Source organism: Diadema setosum, chromosome 20 (assembly GCF_964275005.1).
Source record: "Diadema setosum chromosome 20, eeDiaSeto1, whole genome shotgun sequence".
Lineage (NCBI taxonomy): Eukaryota > Metazoa > Echinodermata > Echinoidea > Diadematoida > Diadematidae > Diadema > Diadema setosum.
The window spans coordinates 24,619,410-24,643,536 of NC_092704.1; the positions used below are offsets into that span (position 1 = coordinate 24,619,410).

General features: G+C 41.9%; 1 protein-coding gene across 1 annotated transcript; it reads left to right on the forward strand.

Moving 5' to 3' along the window:
- The first annotated feature begins 236 nt into the window (after positions 1-236).
- LOC140243525 (uncharacterized) lies at positions 237-24,127 on the forward strand. The gene is made up of 17 exons (XM_072323196.1): positions 237-472; positions 2,695-2,835; positions 4,244-4,737; positions 5,699-6,008; positions 7,241-7,385; positions 8,165-8,905; positions 10,169-10,254; positions 10,903-11,095; positions 11,691-11,872; positions 14,202-14,452; positions 15,628-15,729; positions 16,371-16,503; positions 19,916-20,083; positions 20,956-21,214; positions 21,910-22,004; positions 22,752-22,853; positions 23,381-24,127. The coding sequence occupies exons 2-17, from the start codon at positions 2,746-2,748 to the stop codon at positions 24,125-24,127; spliced, it is 4,098 nt and encodes a 1,365-aa protein (XP_072179297.1). The 5' UTR covers positions 237-472; positions 2,695-2,745.

Consider the following 24,127-nt stretch of genomic DNA (forward strand, 5'->3'; position numbering starts at 1 on the left):
TCTGATTGATTCTTCATCAAGAAAGATGCATTTCGGGCGAAAAGGAGAAAATAATGCTAATGACTAGCTATTCAAAGAAACACGTGCACTTTAAAGGTAAAATTTCAGAGGTGGCTATGCCACAGCATGTCATTCATCGTGGTTTGTTTTTTTAGTTTTTCCTTTTGTTTTGTTTTCGACTAAAAGACACCATACCGCTCTCACTCATCGGCACGGAAAATGGCGTGATCAAGGGAAGCTGAACACTTGTTCTTCTTCAGAAACAAGATGTCTCTACAAATTTATTTCTTAGGTCATCATTAGAATATTCTTTGTCTGGTCTATTTAGGGACTAAGTTGTTAAGTGCCTGTATAAGTAAATTGACGAAACCGGATCGGAGACGCTTGGTACCTGACTTCGAAACGGGTTTTCGGCCTCCCTGACCAGCATCACCTCGAGCTCCACACGCGCAAACACACGTCTGTCAATGTGGTAGGTTGAACTGAAAGTCGAAGGTGAAGAAACCGGACTCGACCCCGTGCATCATTGCACGAGAGACTTCGTAATCGTATTTCGATCCTTGACATAGATTAACCTAGTAGGCCTAATGGCAATATTACGGAATTTTACACGTAGAAAATATCTATTTGCCGTGATAATGGCTTTAATTTTGTGGAAAAAGGACGGCAAAGGCAAGGCAGGCCGGCTTGAGTTGTGCTCAGGCGCAGGCGATCCAGTGCGTGGGTGCCAGGCCGGCGTGTTTTTTTTAGACGGCACAGATTGGGGAAACTAAAAATTTATCGGGGACCCTATCCCTAAACCTAACCCTAATCCTAATCCTAACCCTAACCATCAAAACCCTAACCCTAACCCTAACCCTAACCAAAAACCCTAACCCAACGTTTTTCCCATAGGTTTAACACGCGCCATGCCCCAATCTGTGCCGTCTTTAAAAAAAACGCTGCCAGGCCAGGGGCCAGGGCAGTGGTTGCAGTGCAAATCACTGCAATGCAGCCAGCGCCATGCCAGGCACAGGGCAGTATCATTTGATTAGGCATGGAATAGGTACCTACCAATTAGATCTATCGTTAGACAAACGTTAGAGTGTAATCGTTAGATCTTCCGATCTACCATACCACAGCTGGATTTTTTTTTCTTTTGTGAATTTTAGGTTTTCTATTTTGTTGCTTTAGAAACTCTAACGACACGTTACTCTCTGAGAGAGTTTCAGAGTCCTGTATGATCATGATGAGAGATGTAACGAATGTTAGGCCTAAGAAATAGTCTAACGTTAGACTCTGTAATGTGTTTCTGTTTGTGATGTTCTGCATTGAGATAAATAGACCTTAATAACAATGTAACATATTAAGGTGGTCTTTTTCCTTAAACAACTGATGAATGCTAAATTTAGTGTAGAACTAATTCAACCTCCACATGATTACTGTTTTTCTCTGTTTTGCCTTTATGGCCCAACGGCCAAGGAAGAAGAGACTTGTACTTGTAGTTGTAACTAAATTTGTTGTATGTTGCAGTTACAGAAACAAGGCTTGTGCCGAAAGGGTGGGTTGGGTGTTGGCACGTTGCGTTAATGGGAACACCACCCTTCGTCCAAAGCCCCCCAGTTTTGCTGAAAGGGTGCGTTGGGAGCGTTGGGTCGCATCGCGTTGACTGGAACCCCACCCTTCGTCCAAATGGCTATTATTAGACGAATTGACTGTAGACCAAATAGTAATTAAACCAAATAACAATTAGACCAAACAGTAATTGGACGAAATGATGACTAGACCAACTGGTTATTAGACCAACTGATATTAAACAGTCTATTAGACCAACTGGCTGTAGACCAAGTGGTAATAGAGTGTAAACCGATCCGGACGATAGCCTCTTTGAAATGGTTGTTTGAAGGTTAGATAGAAATTTAAAACTGGACTTTTAATATTACATGAGAAAAAGTACCAACGCACCCTTTTGGCAAAACTGGGGGGGGGGGGGGGGCTTTGGACGAAGGGTGGGGTTCCAGTCAACGCGACGCGCCACCACCCAACCCACCCTTTCGGCACAAGCCCAGAAACAAAGCCATTGCTTTGTTTCTGTAAGTGTAACTGCAACATTATTGTAGATCTAGACCATCTAGTACGTAGTTACACGATTACAGGTGCATTTTATGTGTTCAATCCTCAAGTCCCATTTTACATGTGTCTTGAGCTAGAAGACTCATCACAGGCACAGCCATGTGCATACAATGTACACAGGGCCAGGGTACAGCATCGCGGGCTGGGGCTAATAATATGTAATGGTATCATCAACTGAACGTGCATTTTTGTTTTTGTTTTTATTTTTAGATAAGCTTATGGGGCTGCGTGCAATTTCTATTTAAGCATCCATTATGCAGTACAATGTTTTTGACAGTGATGTAATCATTTACAGTGTACAGCTAGAGAAACATCATGGAGATGCTGAAATGTAAGCATAGGTCCTACAAAGGGTTACCATTCTGTGAACTAGAATATCCATATTTTCATAATTTTGCGAGATTACACAAATGCAACTCAACATGGCCTCTTGACCCCCACGATTGGCAATTGACCTATGTAAAATGACACTTAATTGGTCACAAAAGTAATTTTCAAGTATGCAACTATGGATGCCATTTTCAAATCCTACCCGGACAGTTTCAAACCAATTGTGAATTGTGTCACCTTCGTGATTTGCAGTGTGAATGAAGAGACAGTGTAGTGAGCCAGCCCAGAACCAGTCTCCCAGCCATGGCGGAAGGGATTAGGAAAAGACGGTCAGAGGATGCCTCATGGGACAATGATGATGAGCTCTTACAGGAGGAGAGTCCGACCAAAAAGGTATTTTTTTATGCCTCCGCCAACGAAGTGGCCGGAGGCATTATGTTTTCGGGTCGTCCGTCCGTCCGTCCGTACGTCCGTCCTGTTTTGTTTTTGTCGATATCTCAAGAACCGTGTGGTGGTTTTACATCAAACTTGGTATGAGGGTATATCCTGGGGGGATAATACTTTGTTTGGATTTTAGGGTCACGGGGTCAAAGGTCACAGGTTATTTTGTGAAAAAACTTTTGGTACAGTATTTTACATACTATGAGACATGAACGTTTAACTTGGTGTGAGGGTAGAGTATGACAAGACAAATATTCACTTGTATTTTGGGGTCAAAGGTCAAAGGTCACAAAGGTCCTTATGATATAACAAAAATAAAATATTTTTATAATATTACAGATGTTAGACCCATGAAAGCCACTGATTAACATTGTGTTTGATCGATTTAAAAAATTCTAAAACTGAGCTGCCTGACCAGTCTAATTATGTTCAGATGGATGACACAAGAATGCAAAAATAATGAAAGTAACACATTAACTATGAAGATATCTATGATAATTGCATTTATTTTCGGTCCGAAAATAATTCTAGCACAGTAGTCTATAGAGGTGATTTCAAATTTTTACTTTTTTGAAGTACTAAATGATAAGTTTGAAGCAAAATATTTTCACAGCTCATTTTTTTACACCTTATCAGATATTCTGATAGCATTTAGGACCATGCAGCTCAGATTTTTTAAACTGAACATACATTGTATTAGGAGAATCATGCATTATGGCGGAGGCATATCAGTCACCATAGCGACATTTCTAGTTTTTTGTTTTGTTTTGTTATGGGGGAGGAGGGGAAGAGGGTTATATTTCATATATCAACTTTACTTTGTGGTGACAACTGTCATCGATTTAGCGTTGCATGCTGCATCTGGAGGTGTCGTGGCCGAGTGGATAAGAGTGCTCGTCTATGAATCACACGAGTGTGGTATGGGTTTGGGCCTATGAGAAGCCTGGCACACTTGCTCTTCTGCAAATCACTTTGTCCACATGTCCACATTGCTGGTCTCCACGCAGGAGTATAAATTGGTACCGGGTAGGATGAGAATGTTTATGATGGTTGAACAGCATGTGCGCACCTGTAAAATGGCGACTGGCTGGAATGCTCCCCAGGGAGTGGAGAGTGAGCACGATGAGTGCTGTTTGGAAATAATGTATCCAGTGACTGGGGTAATAATAGTCTGTACAGTGCATCAAAATTCTTACGAAGTCTTCAATGTGCTATGGAAAAACTAGCTAGTATTATTATTATTGATTATGAAATATCTTTTATGACTTCATTCTTGCATTTGCAAAACTACAGGTAGCTAGGACTCATAGGCGTGAGACTTTCATTGTCTGATTGACTTGTTTCGCAAATTCTACCATAGGTCAAAGACATTGCTGAGGAAGAGGAAGAGCTTGATGAGGACGCCCTCTTGGGCATAAGTGATGGAGAGGAGCACTACGATGACCAGCAGTACGGATTGGGAAATGAGGTGGGTCTGGAGGGGGAAGCCTACCAGGAGGGTCAAGATGGGGAGCTGTTGGAGGCGGAGGAAGGGGGCGAAGAGTTGGGGGAGGGGTACGCGGAACTGGAAGAAGGGTACGCCGCGGAGGGAGAGTATTTGGAAGGAGAGGAATACCAAGGCGACGAGGAGTATGAAGGAGGGGAGGAGGGATATGCGGAGGAGGGGTACGAAGGGGGAGGAGAGGGCGAGGAGTATGGTGAAGCTGGAGGAGAATGGGAAGGTGAGGCAGCTGGAGAGGAGGAGCAGGAGGGGTGGGATGGTGGAGAGGGGGAAGAGGGTTGGCAAGAAGGGGCGGAGACGGAGGAATGGCATGAAGAGGAGGAGCATGGAGGAGAGGAAGAGGCACAGGAGGGGTAAGTTTGTTTCCTTCAACTTTACACCTGTTTTTGCATTGACGGCAGTCACACCTAAACCATTTCTTCATATAACCTCGCATACCAGAACTTGTTTTTGTTTTTTTTTTTGTTTTTGTCGGCAGTGAATTATGAATACTCCATTCTCTATGTAGGCAGTAAACTTCAGAAAACAGGAAAATGTTTAGCTATTGCTGATGCTAATTGCTTAGCTTTAGCAGTCTTGTGGTTGTAACTACAGTGGACTCCCGTTATAACGAAGTCCTCGGGACCGGCAGTTTTCTTTCGTTATAACGAAATTTCGTTATAACCGAATGAATAAACAATAAAAATACATAGAGTTGATAATGTTGCGACCCTAAATTTCATTTCATTGTAACCGGAATTTCGTTATAACCGTGTTCATTATAACGGGAGTGCACTGTATTGTTTTATTGTAAGCATTTAGAATTGACATTAAGAAACGAGTTGGGACCAATATTCAGCCGTCATGGAGATGATGAGCTTTTGCTGTGCCTGTTCCTAATTGGAATAAATGAGTATTGGTGTTGGTACACAGTTGTTGCCTTTTACACCCTTTTGTAGTATAGCATACATTATGATTACCGGTAAATGTTCTCAGGAACCCAGTCTTGATATTATTCCTTTAAAAGCATATAATGGACTGACAGAAAGTAAAAATTCACAGTCATAAGCATCTCTATAAATCTTACATTGTTTAAAATCTTCATTCATTGTGAATCTTTGCAGAAAATAGTTTTAGAGCAGACTCCATTATCTTTGTCATTATAAGTCAAGCAACATTTTTGAAAACCAGTTTATATTTCCAGTATTTTTCTTCAGCTACAATTTCATTAAGGTGCAAATTATCGTAGGTAATATAACTGTGTATATACAGTAGCCTGTGGCTTTATTGAACAATTACCAGTATATTTTATATGACTTATGACCTATGTTCCAGACTTGGAGAAGAAGAGAATGCCGAGGCAGCCGAGGGCTTAGAGCTCTTCGACAATTCGACCGACGTACTGGACCTTGATATACCCGATGACAGTTTGGTGGAAGACTTTGACACAACGGGCGAGAACCTACCTGGCGCATCTGAGGGAGATGCAGGTGGTTCAGTGTCCACATCGTTCTCCACTGCAAAGCTGGACCAGCCAAAAATGATCACCCCGACGGACGAGGACAAGCCCAAGGACAGCGCCGAAACCACAGCAGCCAAGGAAGTTGAAGAGGATGATGATGAAGAACCTGAAAATGAACCAGAGGTAGACATTGTATACCCATTACTAGACTTCGTCTTAGCCAATACCAGGAGAATATGTGACCCTGCATCACAAAACCAACAAAAAGTCCTCAGACATGAATTGACACATTCAGTTCATAAGTAATACAAACTTTCAAGGAGGTAGCACTATCTTTTCAAAAGTTATTAGAGTTGAAACTGAAGGGTGGGCAAAGGGAGTTTCAAGAAATTTAAGGGAACTTTACCTGATCTCACAACTCTTCAAAATAGGGTGGTACAAAAACTGCTGAAAACACTTTTTCCTTTTCATATTATGACCCCAAACTTAGGAATAATGGATAAAGAATAGCTCTTTCAGATTATAATTTATGAAAAACTTAAACTTGACTTGGTTGACCCATTTTACATGTACCTTCACGTAGAATCAAGGGGTGCGACTTTTTGTTTGTTTTGTGATGCATGATCAAGTATGTATCTTGTAATTTACGTGATAAGATAGCATAAGACGAATCTGATGATGAACTACTCATTTGCATATTGTAAAATGGCTCGTATCATGTGGTGGGAAATTGATTTCAAAGGTTGCTACAGAGGTGTAATTGTAGGGTATGACCCACAAAGTGTTGATATGGTGTATCAGTCTGTGTTGTGTTATGCTACAAAGAACAACAGGCATACATGTATTGCTTGTTTTGTAATTCAGTTTCCTTGTAGTTATTGTGACAAAATGTGAATCATGCAATCTATAATATATTTGTGTGTGGGTGTGTGTGAGAAAGCTCAATGGAAATTATACTTGGTGTTGATTTTAAAGGAGCACATCAACATACATTGTACACTGTAAGGCTGATCTTGTGTTTTATTTACAGGTGCATCACATCATGTACACTGTCTGTGTTCAAAATGAGATACTATGAGGGATACATTCTTATGAATGTACAATACTGTCAAATCTTGTGTTTTATGGGACAAGGTTGAGTAGCACATCTAAATCTTGCTGAAGATTTTCGAAGGTGTACTGAGAGGAATATGTTCATTATCCAAATACATATTTTTAGGTAAATGTGTTGTAGTCATTCACTTACTACTTGTATTACAGGACTTGAAATGATATACCTACAACCCGATATCACTGTCAGCATATTATGTATCATGTGGTAATCCTTTATGACTGTCTCAGTAGTGGAACTCTATCACGATTTGGTCTCAAACTTCGCACTGACAAGATTACCCATGCTACTCTTCCCCATCTAGGTCGCCAAGGAAACGGAGGACTCCAGCGAGAGTGAGGAGGAGACAGCGGACGACGAAGACAGGAGGGGTCGCTTTCGGTCCGAGAGACAGTCAGCCGTGGTATCCTTAAAGAGCACACGCACAAGGAACATCCCAGACACCCTAGGTATTGTTCTATAGTTGAGATGATCATTTGGCTTTTCTTTTTGACTGGAAATCAGTTGTAGAGATATGCAACAAGGTTTTTGTGCATAGGGATTACACCAAGCTTCAGATCTGTGATGCTAATCTATGATGTGGCTGTTAGGCAAAAATTGATGTTCTGGACATGAGCAAACAGCTGTTCCCATTGTTCATCCCGCAAGGAAGCGCATTGTAAATGTTATCGTGTTATATCTAAAGCTCACTGTTGATGAGCATTATGGGGGCTTAGAGGGCAGAGCAGCCAACTGGTATCTTTCTTTTATTTTTTTAAATATTTTTTAAAGTAAGAAAATGTTCGTTTCAATATAATATGCATTTTCATTTTTTCTGAAATTCAAATTGATATGCTTGTGGTGAGATTTCCATTTTTAAAATAAAGTATGATTTTTGCCGTGTAATCATATTGTGCATGAGGGTCTTTTTTAATCTGTATATTAGACAGCAGTGAAGGGGTTTGTTAGTTCTTTTTTTTTGGGGGGGGAGGGGTAAGTGAAAGCATATTCATTAATTTGTAGGCACCTGTAATGTCTACTAGGAAATTGCTAAAGAAAGCCAAGCAGTTCCCATGCGTGGTTCAGTTGTTGATTTTGCTTTTACATAATGATATAAGCTCAACGTCTGTCTTAAGCGGTTGGCTTACCACTCATGATATACCATGATTATCTTGCCTATTGGTTCATTGATCTCATGTAGTACAGTGTAAGCGCTCATGTGACTCACACATTGGTTTTGTGTCCGCAGAGATATCTGAGGAAGCGCAGCAGCAAATTGAGGCATTTGAGAAGCAGAAGGAAGAGGAGAGACAGAGGCGCCAGGGAAGACACCAGAGGGGTCGTGGTTGGAGGGGCAGGGGGCGGGGTAGGGGTGGTTTTGGGGGTGATATGGTAGGACCAAGAGGGTTGCCCCTCATGATGCGCCCACCTCACCCCCAACTCCAGATGGGACCCGGTGGTGTGATCCCCATCCTAGGCCATCCCGGCATGAGGCCCCCCTTTGGGCAGCGGCCCGAGCTGATGATGGGTCGAGCGGGGCCCATGTGGGGTGGTAGGCCACCACTGCAACAGTTACTCCGCCCTCAAAGGCCACATCTCATGCAACACCAGCCAGTACTGCAGCTCCAGGGACCAGGCTCACGCCCGCCTTTTCAGGATGGACCACCCCAGCACCAACAACAACACCAAAACCAACCACACCAGCAGCAGCCTCCACAGCATCAGCAACAACAGCCTCAAAACCAACACCAACCTCAACAGCAACAACATCAACAGCACCAACCTCAACAACAGCAACACAAACAACCCCAACAACAACACCAACAGCCCCAGCAGCAACCACCACAGCAACTGCAGCCACAACAGCAGCAACCACAGCAACAACAGCCTGCCACCAAACAGCCCACATCATCATCAGCTTCCCAGTTGCCGAAGAAAATCCACATCAATCCGCACTTCAAAGGCAAAGTGCAAGTGCCACCGCAGTCTGGTAAGTGGACATCTTGACATCAATTTTCTTGGCCATCTGCACATTTGACAAGACATTTCTTTATTGAATCCTTTACTTGCGACTATGGGCCATGTGTATTTTGTTGGTGGAGAAGATCTTTCCATAAGATCCCCACAAGTACTCTGACATAAAATTGATTTGAAGATTATATGATATGTCAGATCAACTTTTGACCAAATTTTGGGTCAGTGTAAGTCTCTTGTAGTTTTAACATTTTCCTTGAATATTGCTACTTGTGATGCCTTGCCATTGGCATTAGCCCATCTCTAAGTTTTCTCTGTCAAATCCTCCCATTACTTCACAAGATGATAATTAATTGGATGTGAGAGCTATCTCGTTTGGAATGAACACTTTGGAAGAAACCAACGTTTGCATCCAGATCATTGTTTGATTGATAGTTTGACTTTGATATCACCTCTAAATGTTGACTACAGTGCACTCCCGTTATAACGAAATGCTCGGGACCAGCAGTTTTCTTTCGTTATAACGAAATTTCGTTATAACCGAACAAAAATAATATATAACGAAAACAAGGAACCACATATGTTTGCTGAATACTCATCATACACTGGAAAGCTATGTGAAGTGTGATGGGATAACTGTAATACAATAATAAACGCAAGTTCCCTTCAGAAACTGTGCGTGACACAAGGACCGAACACCCATGCAGAGACGCTATAAATGCTTGTTCCGCTACATATTTTCGAAAGCAATTCGCATTTCGTTATAACGGAGCACATTTCTTTTGTTTTTCTTTGTCTGTGGCGCTCGGAAAAGACTTCGTTATAACGGAAATTTCGCTATAACTGTGTTCGTTATAAGCGAATTTTGTACCATAGACTTTAATGGTGATAATTTTGGGACCAGAAGATTTACTTCGTTATAGCGAAATTTCGTTATAACCGTGTTCGTTGTAACGGAAGTGCACTGTATTTGATTGATGTCCATGGGAGCCTTCTCAATTTTAAACTGAAGCTATTCTGAAGTGGTGATCATTCATACATTGTACTATTTGGACGTCACAAGCAAGATTGTGTGAATTATGTGTATCAGCCGTGAAGTAAGATGAAAGAAATTTGAGATGTACATGGTACTAATGAGACATCTACAATTTGTGGCAAATTTCACACTCTTATATCCTATCTTTGGAGATTTAAACTTAAGTGCTGTTTCATGTCTATACTCTGCTGATCAGCTGATGATTCAACAGTGAAATTTGTTATTTGTGTCCATTATATTTAGCTGGAGCGCCCCCACAGTCAGGTCCAGGGCAGCAGCAACAGAATACTCAGCCGCCTAGCATTCCACACAGACAGCAGCCTTACCAGGTACCATATGAAATCAAAAGTACTGTGAATCCAGAAATTTTCACATGCATGAACCTTTCAATTATAGTCTTTTCAGTCCATTTTAACTTAACCCTAACTAGGCCGGGCTATTTAGGTAGATCATAGAGCCGGGGGGGCCTCCCAGGCCCCCTCCAGATCTCGGCCGTCGACCGTGTGATCGCGACGAAAATTAGCACACACATTGCCTATGACGTAATCCAAAGTACCATGAAGTTGAATTAAAAGAAAATTATCATTTATGCTAAATTACGCTAATTTATGCAGAATGATGCATGAAATCAGACAATTTGGTATAAATCACTAAATAAAGCTCAAAATGGGCACATCTTTTGTGTAAATATTCTGTTTAGTGTCTTGAGCAAATATAAGAGAAAAAAATTGTGTCATCAGAAAAAATTTCTTAACTATTTTATTGTCAAAAGATGCGGGAGACTCGAAAGAAAAAAGTCATGAAACGTTGCGGCGATAGCTTTTCGCATGAGTAATACATCGCGTGGAATGTCAAGTGAGGCCCCCCCCCCCCCCCCCAGGCCTAGTTAGGGTTAACCTGTATTGTTCCATTCAGAGAAGATACCATAGCACCGTAATTTCTTGATGTATCCTCCATCCTATTTTATCTTTTTCCAGGAGCCACAGACCAATCAGACTTGGTCTCACACCCAGCCCCAACCCCATGCCCAGGTCCACTCGTCCCAGCAGCCAGCCCTGCCTCGTAGTGGTCCCCCACCCTCATCAGGCCCTGGGTGGGGACATCCCCACTCTCAGGCACAGCATTCGTCATCTCAGGGGACGTGGGGCAACCAGCTGCAGAGCCAGCAAGGCAAGTCACTTGTGGTGAACATGGACATGAGTAGTATTTTATATTCCTGGTTCATGGACAAGACTATGAATTGAGGTTAATAAGAACGAAATGATCTGTGTTTGAAAAACAGCAAAACAAGACAAAACAAAACACACTGCTAAAATACATAAAATCTGGCATGTATCTGGCATGTATGATGTCAAAGTCTGTGGGAAATTGTAAAGATGTCCTTACCAGAGCAAACACACAGACGGATATTTTTAGTTTTGAAGAGCTTCTTTAAGGTTCCCATGTATTCTCAATTTACAGTCACAGTTAAAAACCAAACGCATATGTGTAGAAAAAGCTAGTTGGATGCCATGCTGTTGGTTTTTATACATGTTGTAAATATGATATTTGATAAATAAATGCCAATTCATAATTGACATACATCTGAGACTGAAAATGAAAGGCAGGCATTGCTCAAGTTCAGCACACAAAGTTGATGCAAGTGAGAAGAATCCTTTTAGAAAGCATGCTATGTGTGATCTTGAGTAATGGTCAGGAAAAACATATTACATGTAGCAAAGACATACACAATAATATTGAGATTGAAATGTGCCTCCTTCCCCAGGTCCAATCTACACTACTCCGGCAGCAGCTCACAATGCTCCACCCCATCAGCTTGGGCATCATCAGCACCACCAGCCCCCCAGAGCTGCAGCCCCACCTCATCCTCACCCACAGCACCAACACCAACACCAGCAGCAGGGAGGAGGACCTCCACCAAGGCAGCCTTTCCCCCATCAGGAGCAGGTAATGATGATAAGAATTATTACGACCATTTTCAGATTTCCTTCTCCATCTTGCTGTGATACCGTATACACAATATGTTTTGCAGGGTTTTTCACTTTCAGGAATTTAGGTGTATATTTTGCAGGGTTTTCACTTTCAGGAATTTCACAAGTCGGGTGTTATTTGCAAATTTAACAATGCGCAAAAATATGAACTCTGACTCTGACTGCATGTGATGTGCACTCATACATTTTTCCATCTATAGATTCTATAGATTCTAAGTCTATAGATTTGAGAAATATTATACTACCTAAATATATGGTGTATACTCTATGACATTAGTAGTTTGCAAGACTATACAGTTTTCTTGGTAATTTGATTGCTTGTGAGCATTTTGCTTTTTGCAATTTTTTATGCCTCCGCCACGAAGTGGTGCCGGAGGCATTATGTTTTCGGGTTGTCCGTCCGTCCGTACGTCCGTACGTCTGTACGTACGTCCGTACGTACGTCCGTACGTACGTCTGTACATCCGTCCGTCCGCTTTCGTTTACGCGATAACTTGAGTAATATGTACTGTAAAAGTGGAAATTTTCGCGGTGTTGAAATTTTCGCGCATTTCGCGCAACCAGAAACTAGCGCGATAATAAAAGCCGCGAATATTTTTGCTTGCCAATAGTTCCTGTGTGTGATGTCTAGATTCCGCGGAATTAAAAACACGCGAAACTCTTCTGACCCGGCCAAGCGCGAAAAATTAGTCGCGCGAAAATATCCACTTTTACAGTACTGGAATTTTACCAAACTTGGTCCAAGTATGAAGTATGATGGGGCAATTATTTGATAAGATTTTGGGTGAAATCGGCTAAAGGTCAAAGGTCAAGGTCAAAATATGAAATTGTATCTGTTTACGCGATAACTCAAGACTGGATGGAGCAAATTTCACCAAACTTTGTTGGAGGATGATGTATGATAGGACAATTACTTGAGTAGTTTTTAAGTGAAATCGGACAGAGGTCAAAGGTCAAAGATCAAGGTCAAATCCTAAAATTTATCTGTTTACGTGATAACTCAAAACTGGATGAAGCAGCTTTCACCAAACCTGGTCCAAGGATGATGTATGATGGGACAATTAGTTGAGTAGATTTTAGTGACATTGGCAAGAGGTCAAAGGTCAAAAGGTCAAGGTCAAATGCTACAAACGTTGCAATTTCCCCCATATCTATACAATGCCCGAAGGTATTTTCTTGAAACTTGGTGTGGACATGTGCTACTGCGTAAAGATTCTGCAGAGAGAGTTTCATGTCATAAGGTCAAAGGTCAAAAGGTCAAAGGTTAGGTGAAAATGTTGCAATATTACTTTTCTCGCAAATGGTTCAATGTATCTTCGTGGAACTTGGTACATATGCATGTACTGTCTGGCAGGGATTATCTAGGGAATTTAGGGGTCATGGGTCAATAGGGGGTCAAAGGTCAAGGTCAACTCCTCAAAATTTTACTATTTCCCTCATATACTAGTATATGCAATGCTTGCATTATTAGTTTCAAAACTTAATACATGCATTACCTAATGGAGATTCTCTGGGAAATTTCCAACCAGAAGGTCAAAGGTCAAAGGTTAAGGGTCAAAGGCCAGGTTTCAATGCCCCCCCCCCCCCAAAAAAAAAAAAAAAAAAAAAAATCTATTTTGTACCGTCATCACACTCTTTCTTTGTACCTTGGAAATTACTCAATGCATAAACTTCCCCAAAATTCCCCAAATATGTGTACCTGCACACTTAGAAAATTGTAGCAAACCCAGTTCAAGACATTTCTGACAAACCTGTCATTTCAATATTTTGCCAGTTATGTGAAACTGTCATGGATCACACATTGTGAAGACATTGTATTATACGCCTATTGGGAGAATCATGCATTATGGCGGAGGCATCAGTCGCCATAGCGACATTTCTAGTTTTTTTATATATACATATATCTGACCTGTGTTGTTACAGAGGGATAAGATTACCATTCCTGGTAGGAATTTAAGAGCAATTGTAGGAATGAGATCACACTTGGTATTAAGCTTATGATGAAGTGCTGAGTAGAAGAATGAAGCACCATAAAACATTTCACTTATTTCGATTTGAGAATAGACGGGCAGATCCAGGATTTCCGTAAAGGGGAGGCGCCTTTACAAAAATTAAAGGGGAAGGCGCAAGAGGCCCCCCCCCCCCATTTTTCTTTTTTTTTTCTTTTGTTTTAGCAAAAAATAAAGAGGGGGCACGCACCCAGTGCGCCCCCTGGATCCACCACTGGATAGATCTGGTGAACTGCAAAGCTCATTGTCAAATCTTAACATTCTCCCAATCAACAGCCACCCCACCAGTTCAGGGGACCAGCTCCTCCCCACTCTCAGGGACAGCAGTTCCCGCCCCCTGCCGGCGGGCCCAACCAACAGGGGCAGCAATTTCCTCAGCAGCAGCAGCAGCAGCAGCAACCCCCTCCCCAGCACCGGCAGCAGGGAAGGCCGTTTGACGGAGCCAACCCCGGTCAGGCGGGGCCAGGAGGATTCGGTCAGCCAAGACCTCAACAGCCGAGACCTCAACACCCTCCCCAGCAACTGAGGTGAGATATTAGCTCAAAGCAGTGATCGGCTGCAGAGTTCTTTTTGGTAGACTTGCGTGGTTGTAACCAAGTCATTTAGCGGGGCATTATTATCTGAGGTTCCCATCCTCCCCCCCCCCCCACACTTTTCGTTTGTCAAAAATAAAAATAAAAAAGAATGAAAAAATTGGACCTTAACCACCCCCCCCCCCCCCCCCCCCGTCTCCGCGGCCCCTGCATGTGTCTGTGTCTGTGCCTGTGTATGTGTATGTACAAATGTACACTATGTCCTTGTGTGTTTTATGTATACGTGCTTATGTATTTATCTGTAGGATTGAGCATTCTGTAAAAGTGGAAATTTTCGCAGTGTTTAAATTTTTGCGCATTTCACTCAACCCAAAACTAGTGCGAAAATAAAAGAGGAATTAAAAACATGTGAAACTCTTCTTATCCCGCCGAGCACGAAAAATTGGTCGCGCGAAGATATCCACTTTTACAGTACTCTCATGGAGGAAAAACTGTAAAAATTCATAACTTTTGCATAGATTGTCCGATTTTCTTCAAACTTTCACTGATGTGTTCTACTAATGTTGAGCTGCTTTCACTCTATCCACATTGCGTTTAGGGTTTATCTTCCCTTTAAGTTTTTATGGCACATTTTGATTATGGCTCATAACTTATGATCCCTTTGTCCGTTTGTGACCAAACTTGGATGGTAGATGTCCCTTGAGGAGGTGAAGGTCATCACAAGGTCAAAGGTCACAGACAGGGGTCAACGAACTTTTAGGGCCCAATGTTAAGTTTTTAGGGCGCGTTTCGATTGTGGCTCATAACTTTTGATCCCTATGTCTGTTTGTGACCTAACTTGGATGGTAAATGTCCCTTGTGGAGTTGAAGGTCACCACAAGGTCAAAGGTCATAGGCAGGTCAATGAACTTCTGGGAGTTAGAAAAATATTAATTTCTTGTACGCGAATTGGCGAGACACAATTTGGCACTTGCCTTGTATAGACACTGAATTTCCTCATGATAATTTCTCTTTGAGCAAGCAAGGCTATTGGTTTGTTGCTTCCTACTTCATGAGTGCATGAGACATCCTATTTATTTTGTCCACCCATATTTGTGGTTCCAAGAATAGAGTAGATTGGGTAAGAATTGAATTTGTACATTTTTGCTGTGTGGTTACCCCCTCTCCAGAGGCCCAAGGCCTATGCAACCTCAGCAGCAACATCCCACAGGCGCACAACACAGGCAGCGTGCACCAACTCCTCAGAGACAGGGAACACCACAACAACAAAGGTATGTCTGAATTGACATCTGCTGGTTTCTCTAAACCTTGTTTTGTTTCATTAGAAGTGACAGACTTTGAGTTGTTGGATTTTTTTTTGTTTGTTGTTTTGTAATTGTTGCTCCATAAGTCCAAAGATTGATGTCAAGATACTGTTGGGTGTAATGGAATTTTTTGTTTATTGAAAAAGAAAATTGTTTTCCTGTGGTGTACTCATAGGAGACATATTCATTGCTGTCAAATATGTCATTTTAGAAGGACATTGGCCTGTTTATTACATTAAGTTCAGTTTAAGGTCAAAACTTCAGAACCATTAAAGTTTGAAGGACTGATCTTTCCAAATCATCTGTGCCTGCTCTTTGGAAAAGTTATGAAATCACTTTGTTTTATCTGGTGTCTGATTTTGAAAGAAAATTTGATATGCCTGTCTTCTTATTTTCTGCTACTGCTATGTCTCAGGGGATTCATAATTTGAATTATTTTTTCAATTTAGTGTATCCTTGTGTTATCCTGTGTATGAAATAGAAAGCATTGAGTCAAGCATTTTATTCCTTTTTGTTCAAATGTGAACTATCACAAAGTAAAGTGCTTTAATCATGACCTGTTGTCATAGAAGCCCTTGCTCTTTTTACTGCACTTGGTATCCTTGCAGACCTCAGGTACCCCAGAAACCTGTAGCGCCCCCAAGTCAGCTGATTGAGCAAGCTGCCAAGAAGGCCACTGGTGACCTCCGCCAGGTCATCTCCAGCAAGACAGCTGCTGCCTCCAAGTCCACTGATTCAAAGGTTGAAAAAATAAAACAGTCAGTCCGCAGCACGTATGCTAATGAGCCGATCCGGCAAGATTTATTCAGCACTCTCGTTGACGATCTTTGCGTTCAAAAGGTGTCTCGTCGTGCGAGATTTTGCGAGACTTTGATAGGGCTATGGTTTTCACAGTGTAGCGACTTGTACATACATTCGTCATGGCTACAAGTCATGGTAAATTGTTTTCCAGACTTTGATCTTTATTTTGATACTAAATTTGCCTGTAACATCGGATCTTATCATGACTATATAATCAGTTGAATTTGCGTAAATTTTACCTGCTTTTCACGGAAGATTTTGTCATCTAAAGTTCTTTTTTGGTTCCTGACCGGATTAAGAAACTGTTGTTTCTGATTTTGGCTTTTTCGTAGAGGGGAAACTTAGATACTCATCATATATTGGAGTCAAGGAGACGCAAGCATGATTTATGCTAGTTTTTCCGTTTTGAAATGTCTGTAAAATTCACTCCTAAGCCAGAAGTATGCTCCGCGCAAAGTGTACAGTGGTGCGAAAGAGCTCTCTCATTGGACAGTGCGTGCGTTCAGCGCTTGAACTACACGCGTGCCAAGAAACCGCAAGTGGCATGAAACCGTTATGTAGCAGCGTAATGACGTAATGCAAGCGCTGAGTGCAGGCGCTGTCCAATGAGAGAGCTTACTCTTGAGATTGCACGGTTTCAAGCTGATCAGCACTGACATCGATGTATATTTTACTGGTTCCTGACCGGATTAAGCAACAAATTGTCAAGATATTTACATGGATACAAAGATTAGGAGATGGACTACCAAATACAGCATTTTCATTGAGACGCAAGGTGAATTTGGTATTTTTTTGACGTCTTGAAAGTGTACTGCACGAATTACTTTTTTCATCATTTTTCAAGCTCAAATTACGCTATGATATTTTTCATTTACAATAATTTGAGTAACATGTGACGATAGTTTACATATTTTCCTTGAATTTGATACCAAATTTGTGAACATAAGGTGTATTTTTGTAGCCGAAAGCCCAAGGACAAAATCCCCTTACGCAGCTCATTACGTATGCAAGCCTAAAGCGGGCTTGCATACGAGTTGAATAAATACGAGCGAATTATCGGGTGCTGCGGACTGACTGAAAAATATGGCCTTTGCACATTTGCCTCATATTTTTGTTCAAACAGTGAATAACCAAACCACCTTTTTGCTTTTTTTTTTATGCCTCCGCCACGAAGTGGTGCCGGAGGCATTATGTTTTCGGGTTGTCCGTCCGTCCGTCCTTCCGTCCGTCCATCCGTCCGTCCTTCCGTCCTTCCGTCCGTCCGTAATGAATTTTGTGGACAAGGTAACTATCGAAACCTGTTGAGGTATCCTAATGAAACTTGGCATGTATGTGTATTAGGGGGTGAAGTTGTGCCTATCAACTTTTGGGTGCACATGCTCAAGGTCAAAGGTGAAAAGGTCAAGGTCAAATACATAAAATTTCGCTATTTCCACCATATCTATTGAATGCCTGAAGATATTTTCTTGAAACTTAGTGTATACATGTATTACCCAATTAAGATTCTCTGGTGAAAGTTTGGGTCATGAGGTCAAAGGTCAAAGGTCAAAAGGTCAGGGTCAAATACATAAAATTTCACTATTTCCACCATATCTATTGAATGCCTCAAGAGATTTTCTTGAAACTTAGTGTATACATGTATTACCCAATTAAGATTCTCTGGTGAAAGTTTGGGTCATGAGGTCAAAGGTCAAAAGGTCAGGGTCAAATACATAAAATTTCACTATTTCCACCATATCTATTGAATGCCTGAAGATATTTTCTTGAAACTTAGTGTATACATGTATTACCCAATTAAGATTCTTTTTTTTCTCCGTACCTTGGAAAATTGTTCAAGGTATCTTCATGGAACATAGTATATACATGTACTGACTGGAAGTGATAATCTAGAGAATGTAGGGTTCATGGGGTCAAAGGTCAGGGGTCAAAGGTCAAGTGCAAGACTTCAAAATTTTACTATTACCCTCATATTTATGCAATGCCAGCAGGGTTATTTTTTATGCCTCCGCAACGAAGTGGCCGGAGGCATTATGTTTTCGGGTCGTCCGTCCGTACGTCCGTACGTACGTCCGTACGTCCGTCCGTCCCGTTTTGTTTTTGTCGATATCTCAAGAACCGTGTGGTGGTTTTACATCAAACTTGGTATGAGGGTATATCCTTGGGGGATAATACTTTGTGTGGATTTTAGGGTCACAGGGTCAGAGGTCAAAGGTCACAGGTTATTTTGTGAAAAAAAAATTGAAATTTCATGTTTTTCTCCATATCTCGCAAATGGTTCAAGGTATCTTCATGGAACTTAGTATATATGCTTGTACCGATGGGCAGTGATTATCTAGGGAAGTTGGGGTCATGGGTCAAAGGTCAGGGGGTCAAAGGTCGAGGTCAACTCCTCAAAATACAGTATCACTACTTTCCTTAAAATACAATATGCCTGAAGGTTTTTTTCTTAAAACTTGATGTATGGCTTGTATTACCCAATATATATTTTTGGGGAAGTTTCTTGCCAAAAGGTCAAAGGTCTTTTATGGTATAAGGTATTTATGCATGTTCTACCTAACAGTGATTCTCTGTGGAACTGTGAGGTCAAAGGTCAAAGACCAGGTTTAGATAATGCTATTTTCCCATTTGATACTGAAATTATACTTTTTCTCAATACCTTGAAAATTACTCAATGCATAAACTTATAAAAGGGTCAAAAGTCAAGTAAAAATCATCAGTTCCCCAAATACCTGCACTCTGACATTTTAATCATTCATCCAATTGAACCTAGTTCTAGGAAAGTGAACATTCAGCACATTTGTGTCAAACCTGTCATTTTAATATTTTGCCAATTGTGTGAAACTGTCATCACACATTGTCAAGACATTGTACTATAGACCTATTAGGAGAACCATGCATTATGGCGGAGGCATATCAGTAGCCGTAGCGATATATCTAGTTTACACTTGGTGTATGCGTGTGTAACCTAATAGAAATTCTCTGGAAAGTTTTTTTTTTTCTCTTTTTGCGTCAAAGGTCAAAAGGTCAAAGATCAAGTGAAAGTGCTGAACTAACTTTTTCCTCCATATCTCGGAAGTGGCTCAAGTTACCTTGAAACTTAGTACATATTATGCATGTTCTACCTGAAAGTAATTATCTTATGAATTTTAGGGTCAAGGGCCAGATGAAAATGGTAACAATTTACTATTCGTGTTATATATGAAATTGAAGTGGAAGAGTAAGGGATAATGTCATGTCAATTTCAGAAAATTGTCCTCCCGGACTTTTGGATCCTTTTGTTGTAGTTGGTCACATATGTTGCCAATATCATCAGACCAAAGTGCTATACATATTGTCATTTTGTCATCTCCAGAATGAGGATGCGGAGGCACGGAGATTGCGCGTGATGCTGGATGAGCAGAAGAAGCTCCGCGAGGCAATCATGAAGCGGAAGGAGGAACGGCGCCAGCAGCAGGCCATCCAGAAACAGGCTGAACTCAAGAAGAGACTGGCTGCGCAGGGTGGTCAGCAAGTACAGGAGGTGAATTGATACTAACCAACAATACTGTAAAAGTGGATATTTTCGTGTGACTAATTTTTTGCACTCGGCCGGTTAAGATGGGTTTTGCATGTTTTTGATTCCGCAGAATCAAGACATCAACTAATGAAACAAAAAAATATTTGCATGTTTTTATTTTCGCGCTTGCTTCTGGTTTGCGCGAAATTTCACTTTTACAGTAGTCTGCCTACTGTATACTCCATATATTTAGGGAGTCTAATTTTTGGTTTGTGAATCGGGACTTCCTGACAATTTTACGAGTGGTCAAATTCACGATCATGGAGTACAGCAATGGACAGAGAAATGTACACATGCATGTCACATTCATGTTGGGTGGTGCCTTGAGCAGAGCATCCGCTTTATTGTGCATATGCAAATCTCAAGTACGTGCAGTGTGAACTTGCAAGTTCATTGACCCTATTTGCCAAGAGATACCAAGATCCTTCAAACATGCATAAAGATTAACGGATCACAACCAAAATGTAATCATCTGTTCCTCTTACCGTTATCAATTTTCCCTGTAAGTTTCATCTAAATCCTGTAGCAAATTTATGAGTTATTTTGCACACAGACAAACCAATGCCGACAAAAACATATCCTCCTGTATATGCTATATATTTAGCAAATCTAAAGTTTCGCAAATCAGGATTTCCTAACGATTTTGTGAGTGGTTAGACTGAACAGAGAAATTGTATATGTGCATGTGTTGTTCATATTGATATCAGAGTCAATATTTGCGTGTGTCTTTAAATTCACAAATAGCACCCGACTCGTGAAATTTGCGAAAATAAAAACCTCGCAAAATATTCGGCGTATACAGGAGTAAATTATTTCATTTTAATTGTGTCCCCTAGGGCCCCCCTGCCAAGAAGCCCAGCCCTCCCAAGAAGCGACTCGGGAGTGGATCTGGCCAGCAGCAGTCGGGGCACATTCAGCAGAAGGTCAGGCCGCCTCCCCAGCCACAAGTTGCCCAGCAGTTTCACCAGCAAGGGCCACAGCAGCATCAGCAGCATCAGCAGCACCAGCAGCACCAGCAGCACCAGCAGCACCAGCAGCAGTGGCAGCAACCACAGCAACAAGTTGTGTACAACACGAACCAGAATGCTTGCCATGGTAATGTAATGCATTATATGCCTTCCTTGAAGAGGTTGAATATCTGTCGTTATATCTATCTCGTAACACATGCCGTCATCTTTATTCTCTTTCATGCTTGCCATTTATCGAAAAACCTCACAAGAGAAAAATATAGGTATTTCAAAATATGTTTTGTATCTTGATGTCCTACTTCAGCACTTGAACTTCAGCTAGTGTCAGTCAAGTGTTTCAAGTGCATGGGACAAAAAAAAAAAGTCGATAACTGGTTGCTAGGACTAGTATTTCAGCCATTCCTCTAGTGTGTATTTCAGGCATTCATACAGGTAGATGCAAGGCCAGTGATGAATCACATCACAGAGAGGATAGCAGACTTCTGAACCATTCTGAATTTTGAGGGAAGAATCTTAATTTTGACCATTCCCAGCTCTTGTTTCAATAGGTATTTCCTAGTTTTAACTTGATAATTTTACTACACACTGCTCTTCCTTTCCTACTTATGAGCCAAATCATCCCTTAGTTTTCAGTCAGAAAGGTTGGGAGGTCTATGATAATGGTAAAGTTACTCTTAACCTGTTGAGGATGGACTGATTTTGCTACAACACGCATTTCCCAGTATACTCGGACTCGTCCTCAGCGGTTTAAGAGTTCCTTGGTGTCTTGACAATGGTTTACTCATCCAAGATTCCTGCATCCCCTCCTCTTCCTCCTCGTAGATGAAGGATCTCCTCCGTTTCATCACCATGGAGGCGGGTACCACCAGCCTCCGAAGCAGTGGACAGACCAAGGCAATGTTAAGGTCAGTCAGGCAGTTTTACCCCTCCTGTTTTGAGGTCCACTTTCACTTCTTTGATAATGAGAACCTTTTCCCCAACATCAGCTTTTTGATAATGATCATCCAGCCAATTCCTGCACCTTTCAAGTTGAGTACGGAAGCCGTTATTTTCCTCTTTCCTGGAAGAAGTCAGATTTCATTTAAGTAGTGATTTGATACTTCCCCACGCACACTTTCTTGCTGTCTACTAGCAGAAGGTGAAAGTGGTTTTGATATCTGTGTACTCCTCTTTTCTGTGAAAACCACCCACATTTAGTTGACTTGGAGAAATGTTAACATTACTCCAGTGAATCTGTCCTCAATTTTAAGCCGTTCAAGTGCCAGGAGCTGAAAGTTGAATGCATGAAACCTAGTAGATGGTCTGCCAATCAGAATGTAAATTATGCATTTTGCCTTTTTCTGTGAATGAATGTTATTTAAATCTTTGTGTTTCTGTTCATGTAAACAGATGTAGTGTGGAAGTGAACTGATTCAGTTTCAATTGAGAATGTCTACATTTTAGTATAACTACTAAGATCATGCATATAAACAACTAGAAAGGAAATTGTGAATTGTGAAATTGTGAATGCTATTGTGAACAAAGTCTGGTTATGCTTTGTGCAGCTGAAATGCTTCATGATAATGAAGATGTTTTTACTTATTTTGAGCTTTTCGTTTTCTAAACAGGTCCTGTCTGGTCTGAGCCAGGAATACCACCCACAGGGTCCAAACACCTACCGCGAGCCCCCTCCCCAGGGGCAGCCGATCCCCACCCTGGGGGGCTCCCAGCGTATGATGAGCCCCACCCCAAACAGAGGAGGACATGGCCAGGTGCACAGGGGAAGGGTAAGAACAAAGCGTCCATTCTTTCCCCTCTATAGGTTAACACGCCCATACACCATGACTGTAAACTACTCATACTGAACATGGCTCCATTCTTACTGTAAAGGGGTGCTTTTTGCTCAAGGAGGTAGGGGGTTGGGTGGGGGCTATCTCTCAACAGCCTCTATGATGAGTATCAGTATGTTCATGTTACACGTCATGGTAAAGGAATGGTTATTCAACTATCTGATCTGTTTCATTACTGGACTTGAAAAAGATGGCATAGGAAATTTTTAGCCCTTATGATAGACAGGATTATATGTGAGTTCAGTCAGTTAAGATCAGACTTTTGTGAATCCATGCAGATGCATACATTTTGTTTCATTCTACCTCAAAATGATATAAGTATGATTTTAATTGCCAGAATCCAATGTTCTGCAACAGATCTGTATATTGCAGTACATGCAATTCATTGATATTCAATGCACTTCTTCTTGTTTGGCATAAAAGATATAAAAATGAATATGTATTCCTCTCTTTTTTCTCCACAGGGTCAGTCACAAATGTCCAGGGGACGTGGTCGCGGTAGGATGAGAGGGCGAGGTCGTGGAAACGTTCAGGGAAGAGGCGGAGTCAGGCCACCCCAGGGTGGCTCCGCCCCTCCCCATCAACAACTCCAGCACCAGCCGCAAGGCCCACACCAACAGGAGGGTCCGTTTATGGGCTCCCCACCCCACAGAGATCAACACGACCAGACCTTCATGCACGGGCCCCCACCCCAGCACCAGGAGGACCAATACCAGATGATGCCACAAGACGAAAGAGAGTTCATGCAGCAAGATGACCATTCCCAAAACCAAAGCGGAAACTCTTTCCCTGGAGAGCAAATGGTTGCGAGGCCGAGGGACAGGGGTGGTTTCCGAGGCGGTCAGAGAGGGAGGAGTATGATGAGGGGCCGGGGGAACATGATGCGGGGACAGAGAGGTGGCCGGGGAATGCAGAGGGGCGCAATGCAGGGACCACGAGGTGAAATGCATGGACCACCAGGTGGTATACAAGGAGCCGGTGATATGAGGAACGTGCAAAGCGGCAGAGGGGGTCCGTCCAATGCCAGAGGTGGACCCATGAGGGGCGGGAGGGGCGCAATGCAGCCTGGTAGAGGGAGAGGGGTGGGACAGGGCGGGGGTAGAGGTGCAGTTCACAACAGACTGTCGTTTCCCCAGCAACAACAGCAGCAACAGCAGCAACATCAGAGCGACATGTCGGCGCAACCAGTTGAAAGGACTGTCATCAAGTAA

Excerpts from the sequence above, each read along its gene's own strand:
- LOC140243525 (XM_072323196.1), top strand. The coding sequence starts at position 2,746 with ATGGCGGAAGGGATTAGGAAAAGACGGTCAGAGGATGCCTCATGGGAC. Across the intron at positions 2,836-4,243 it reads AGGAGAGTCCGACCAAAAAG|GTCAAAGACATTGCTGAGGA; the intron begins GTATTTTTTTAT and ends ATTCTACCATAG. Across the intron at positions 11,096-11,690 it reads CCAGCTGCAGAGCCAGCAAG|GTCCAATCTACACTACTCCG; the intron begins GCAAGTCACTTG and ends CTCCTTCCCCAG.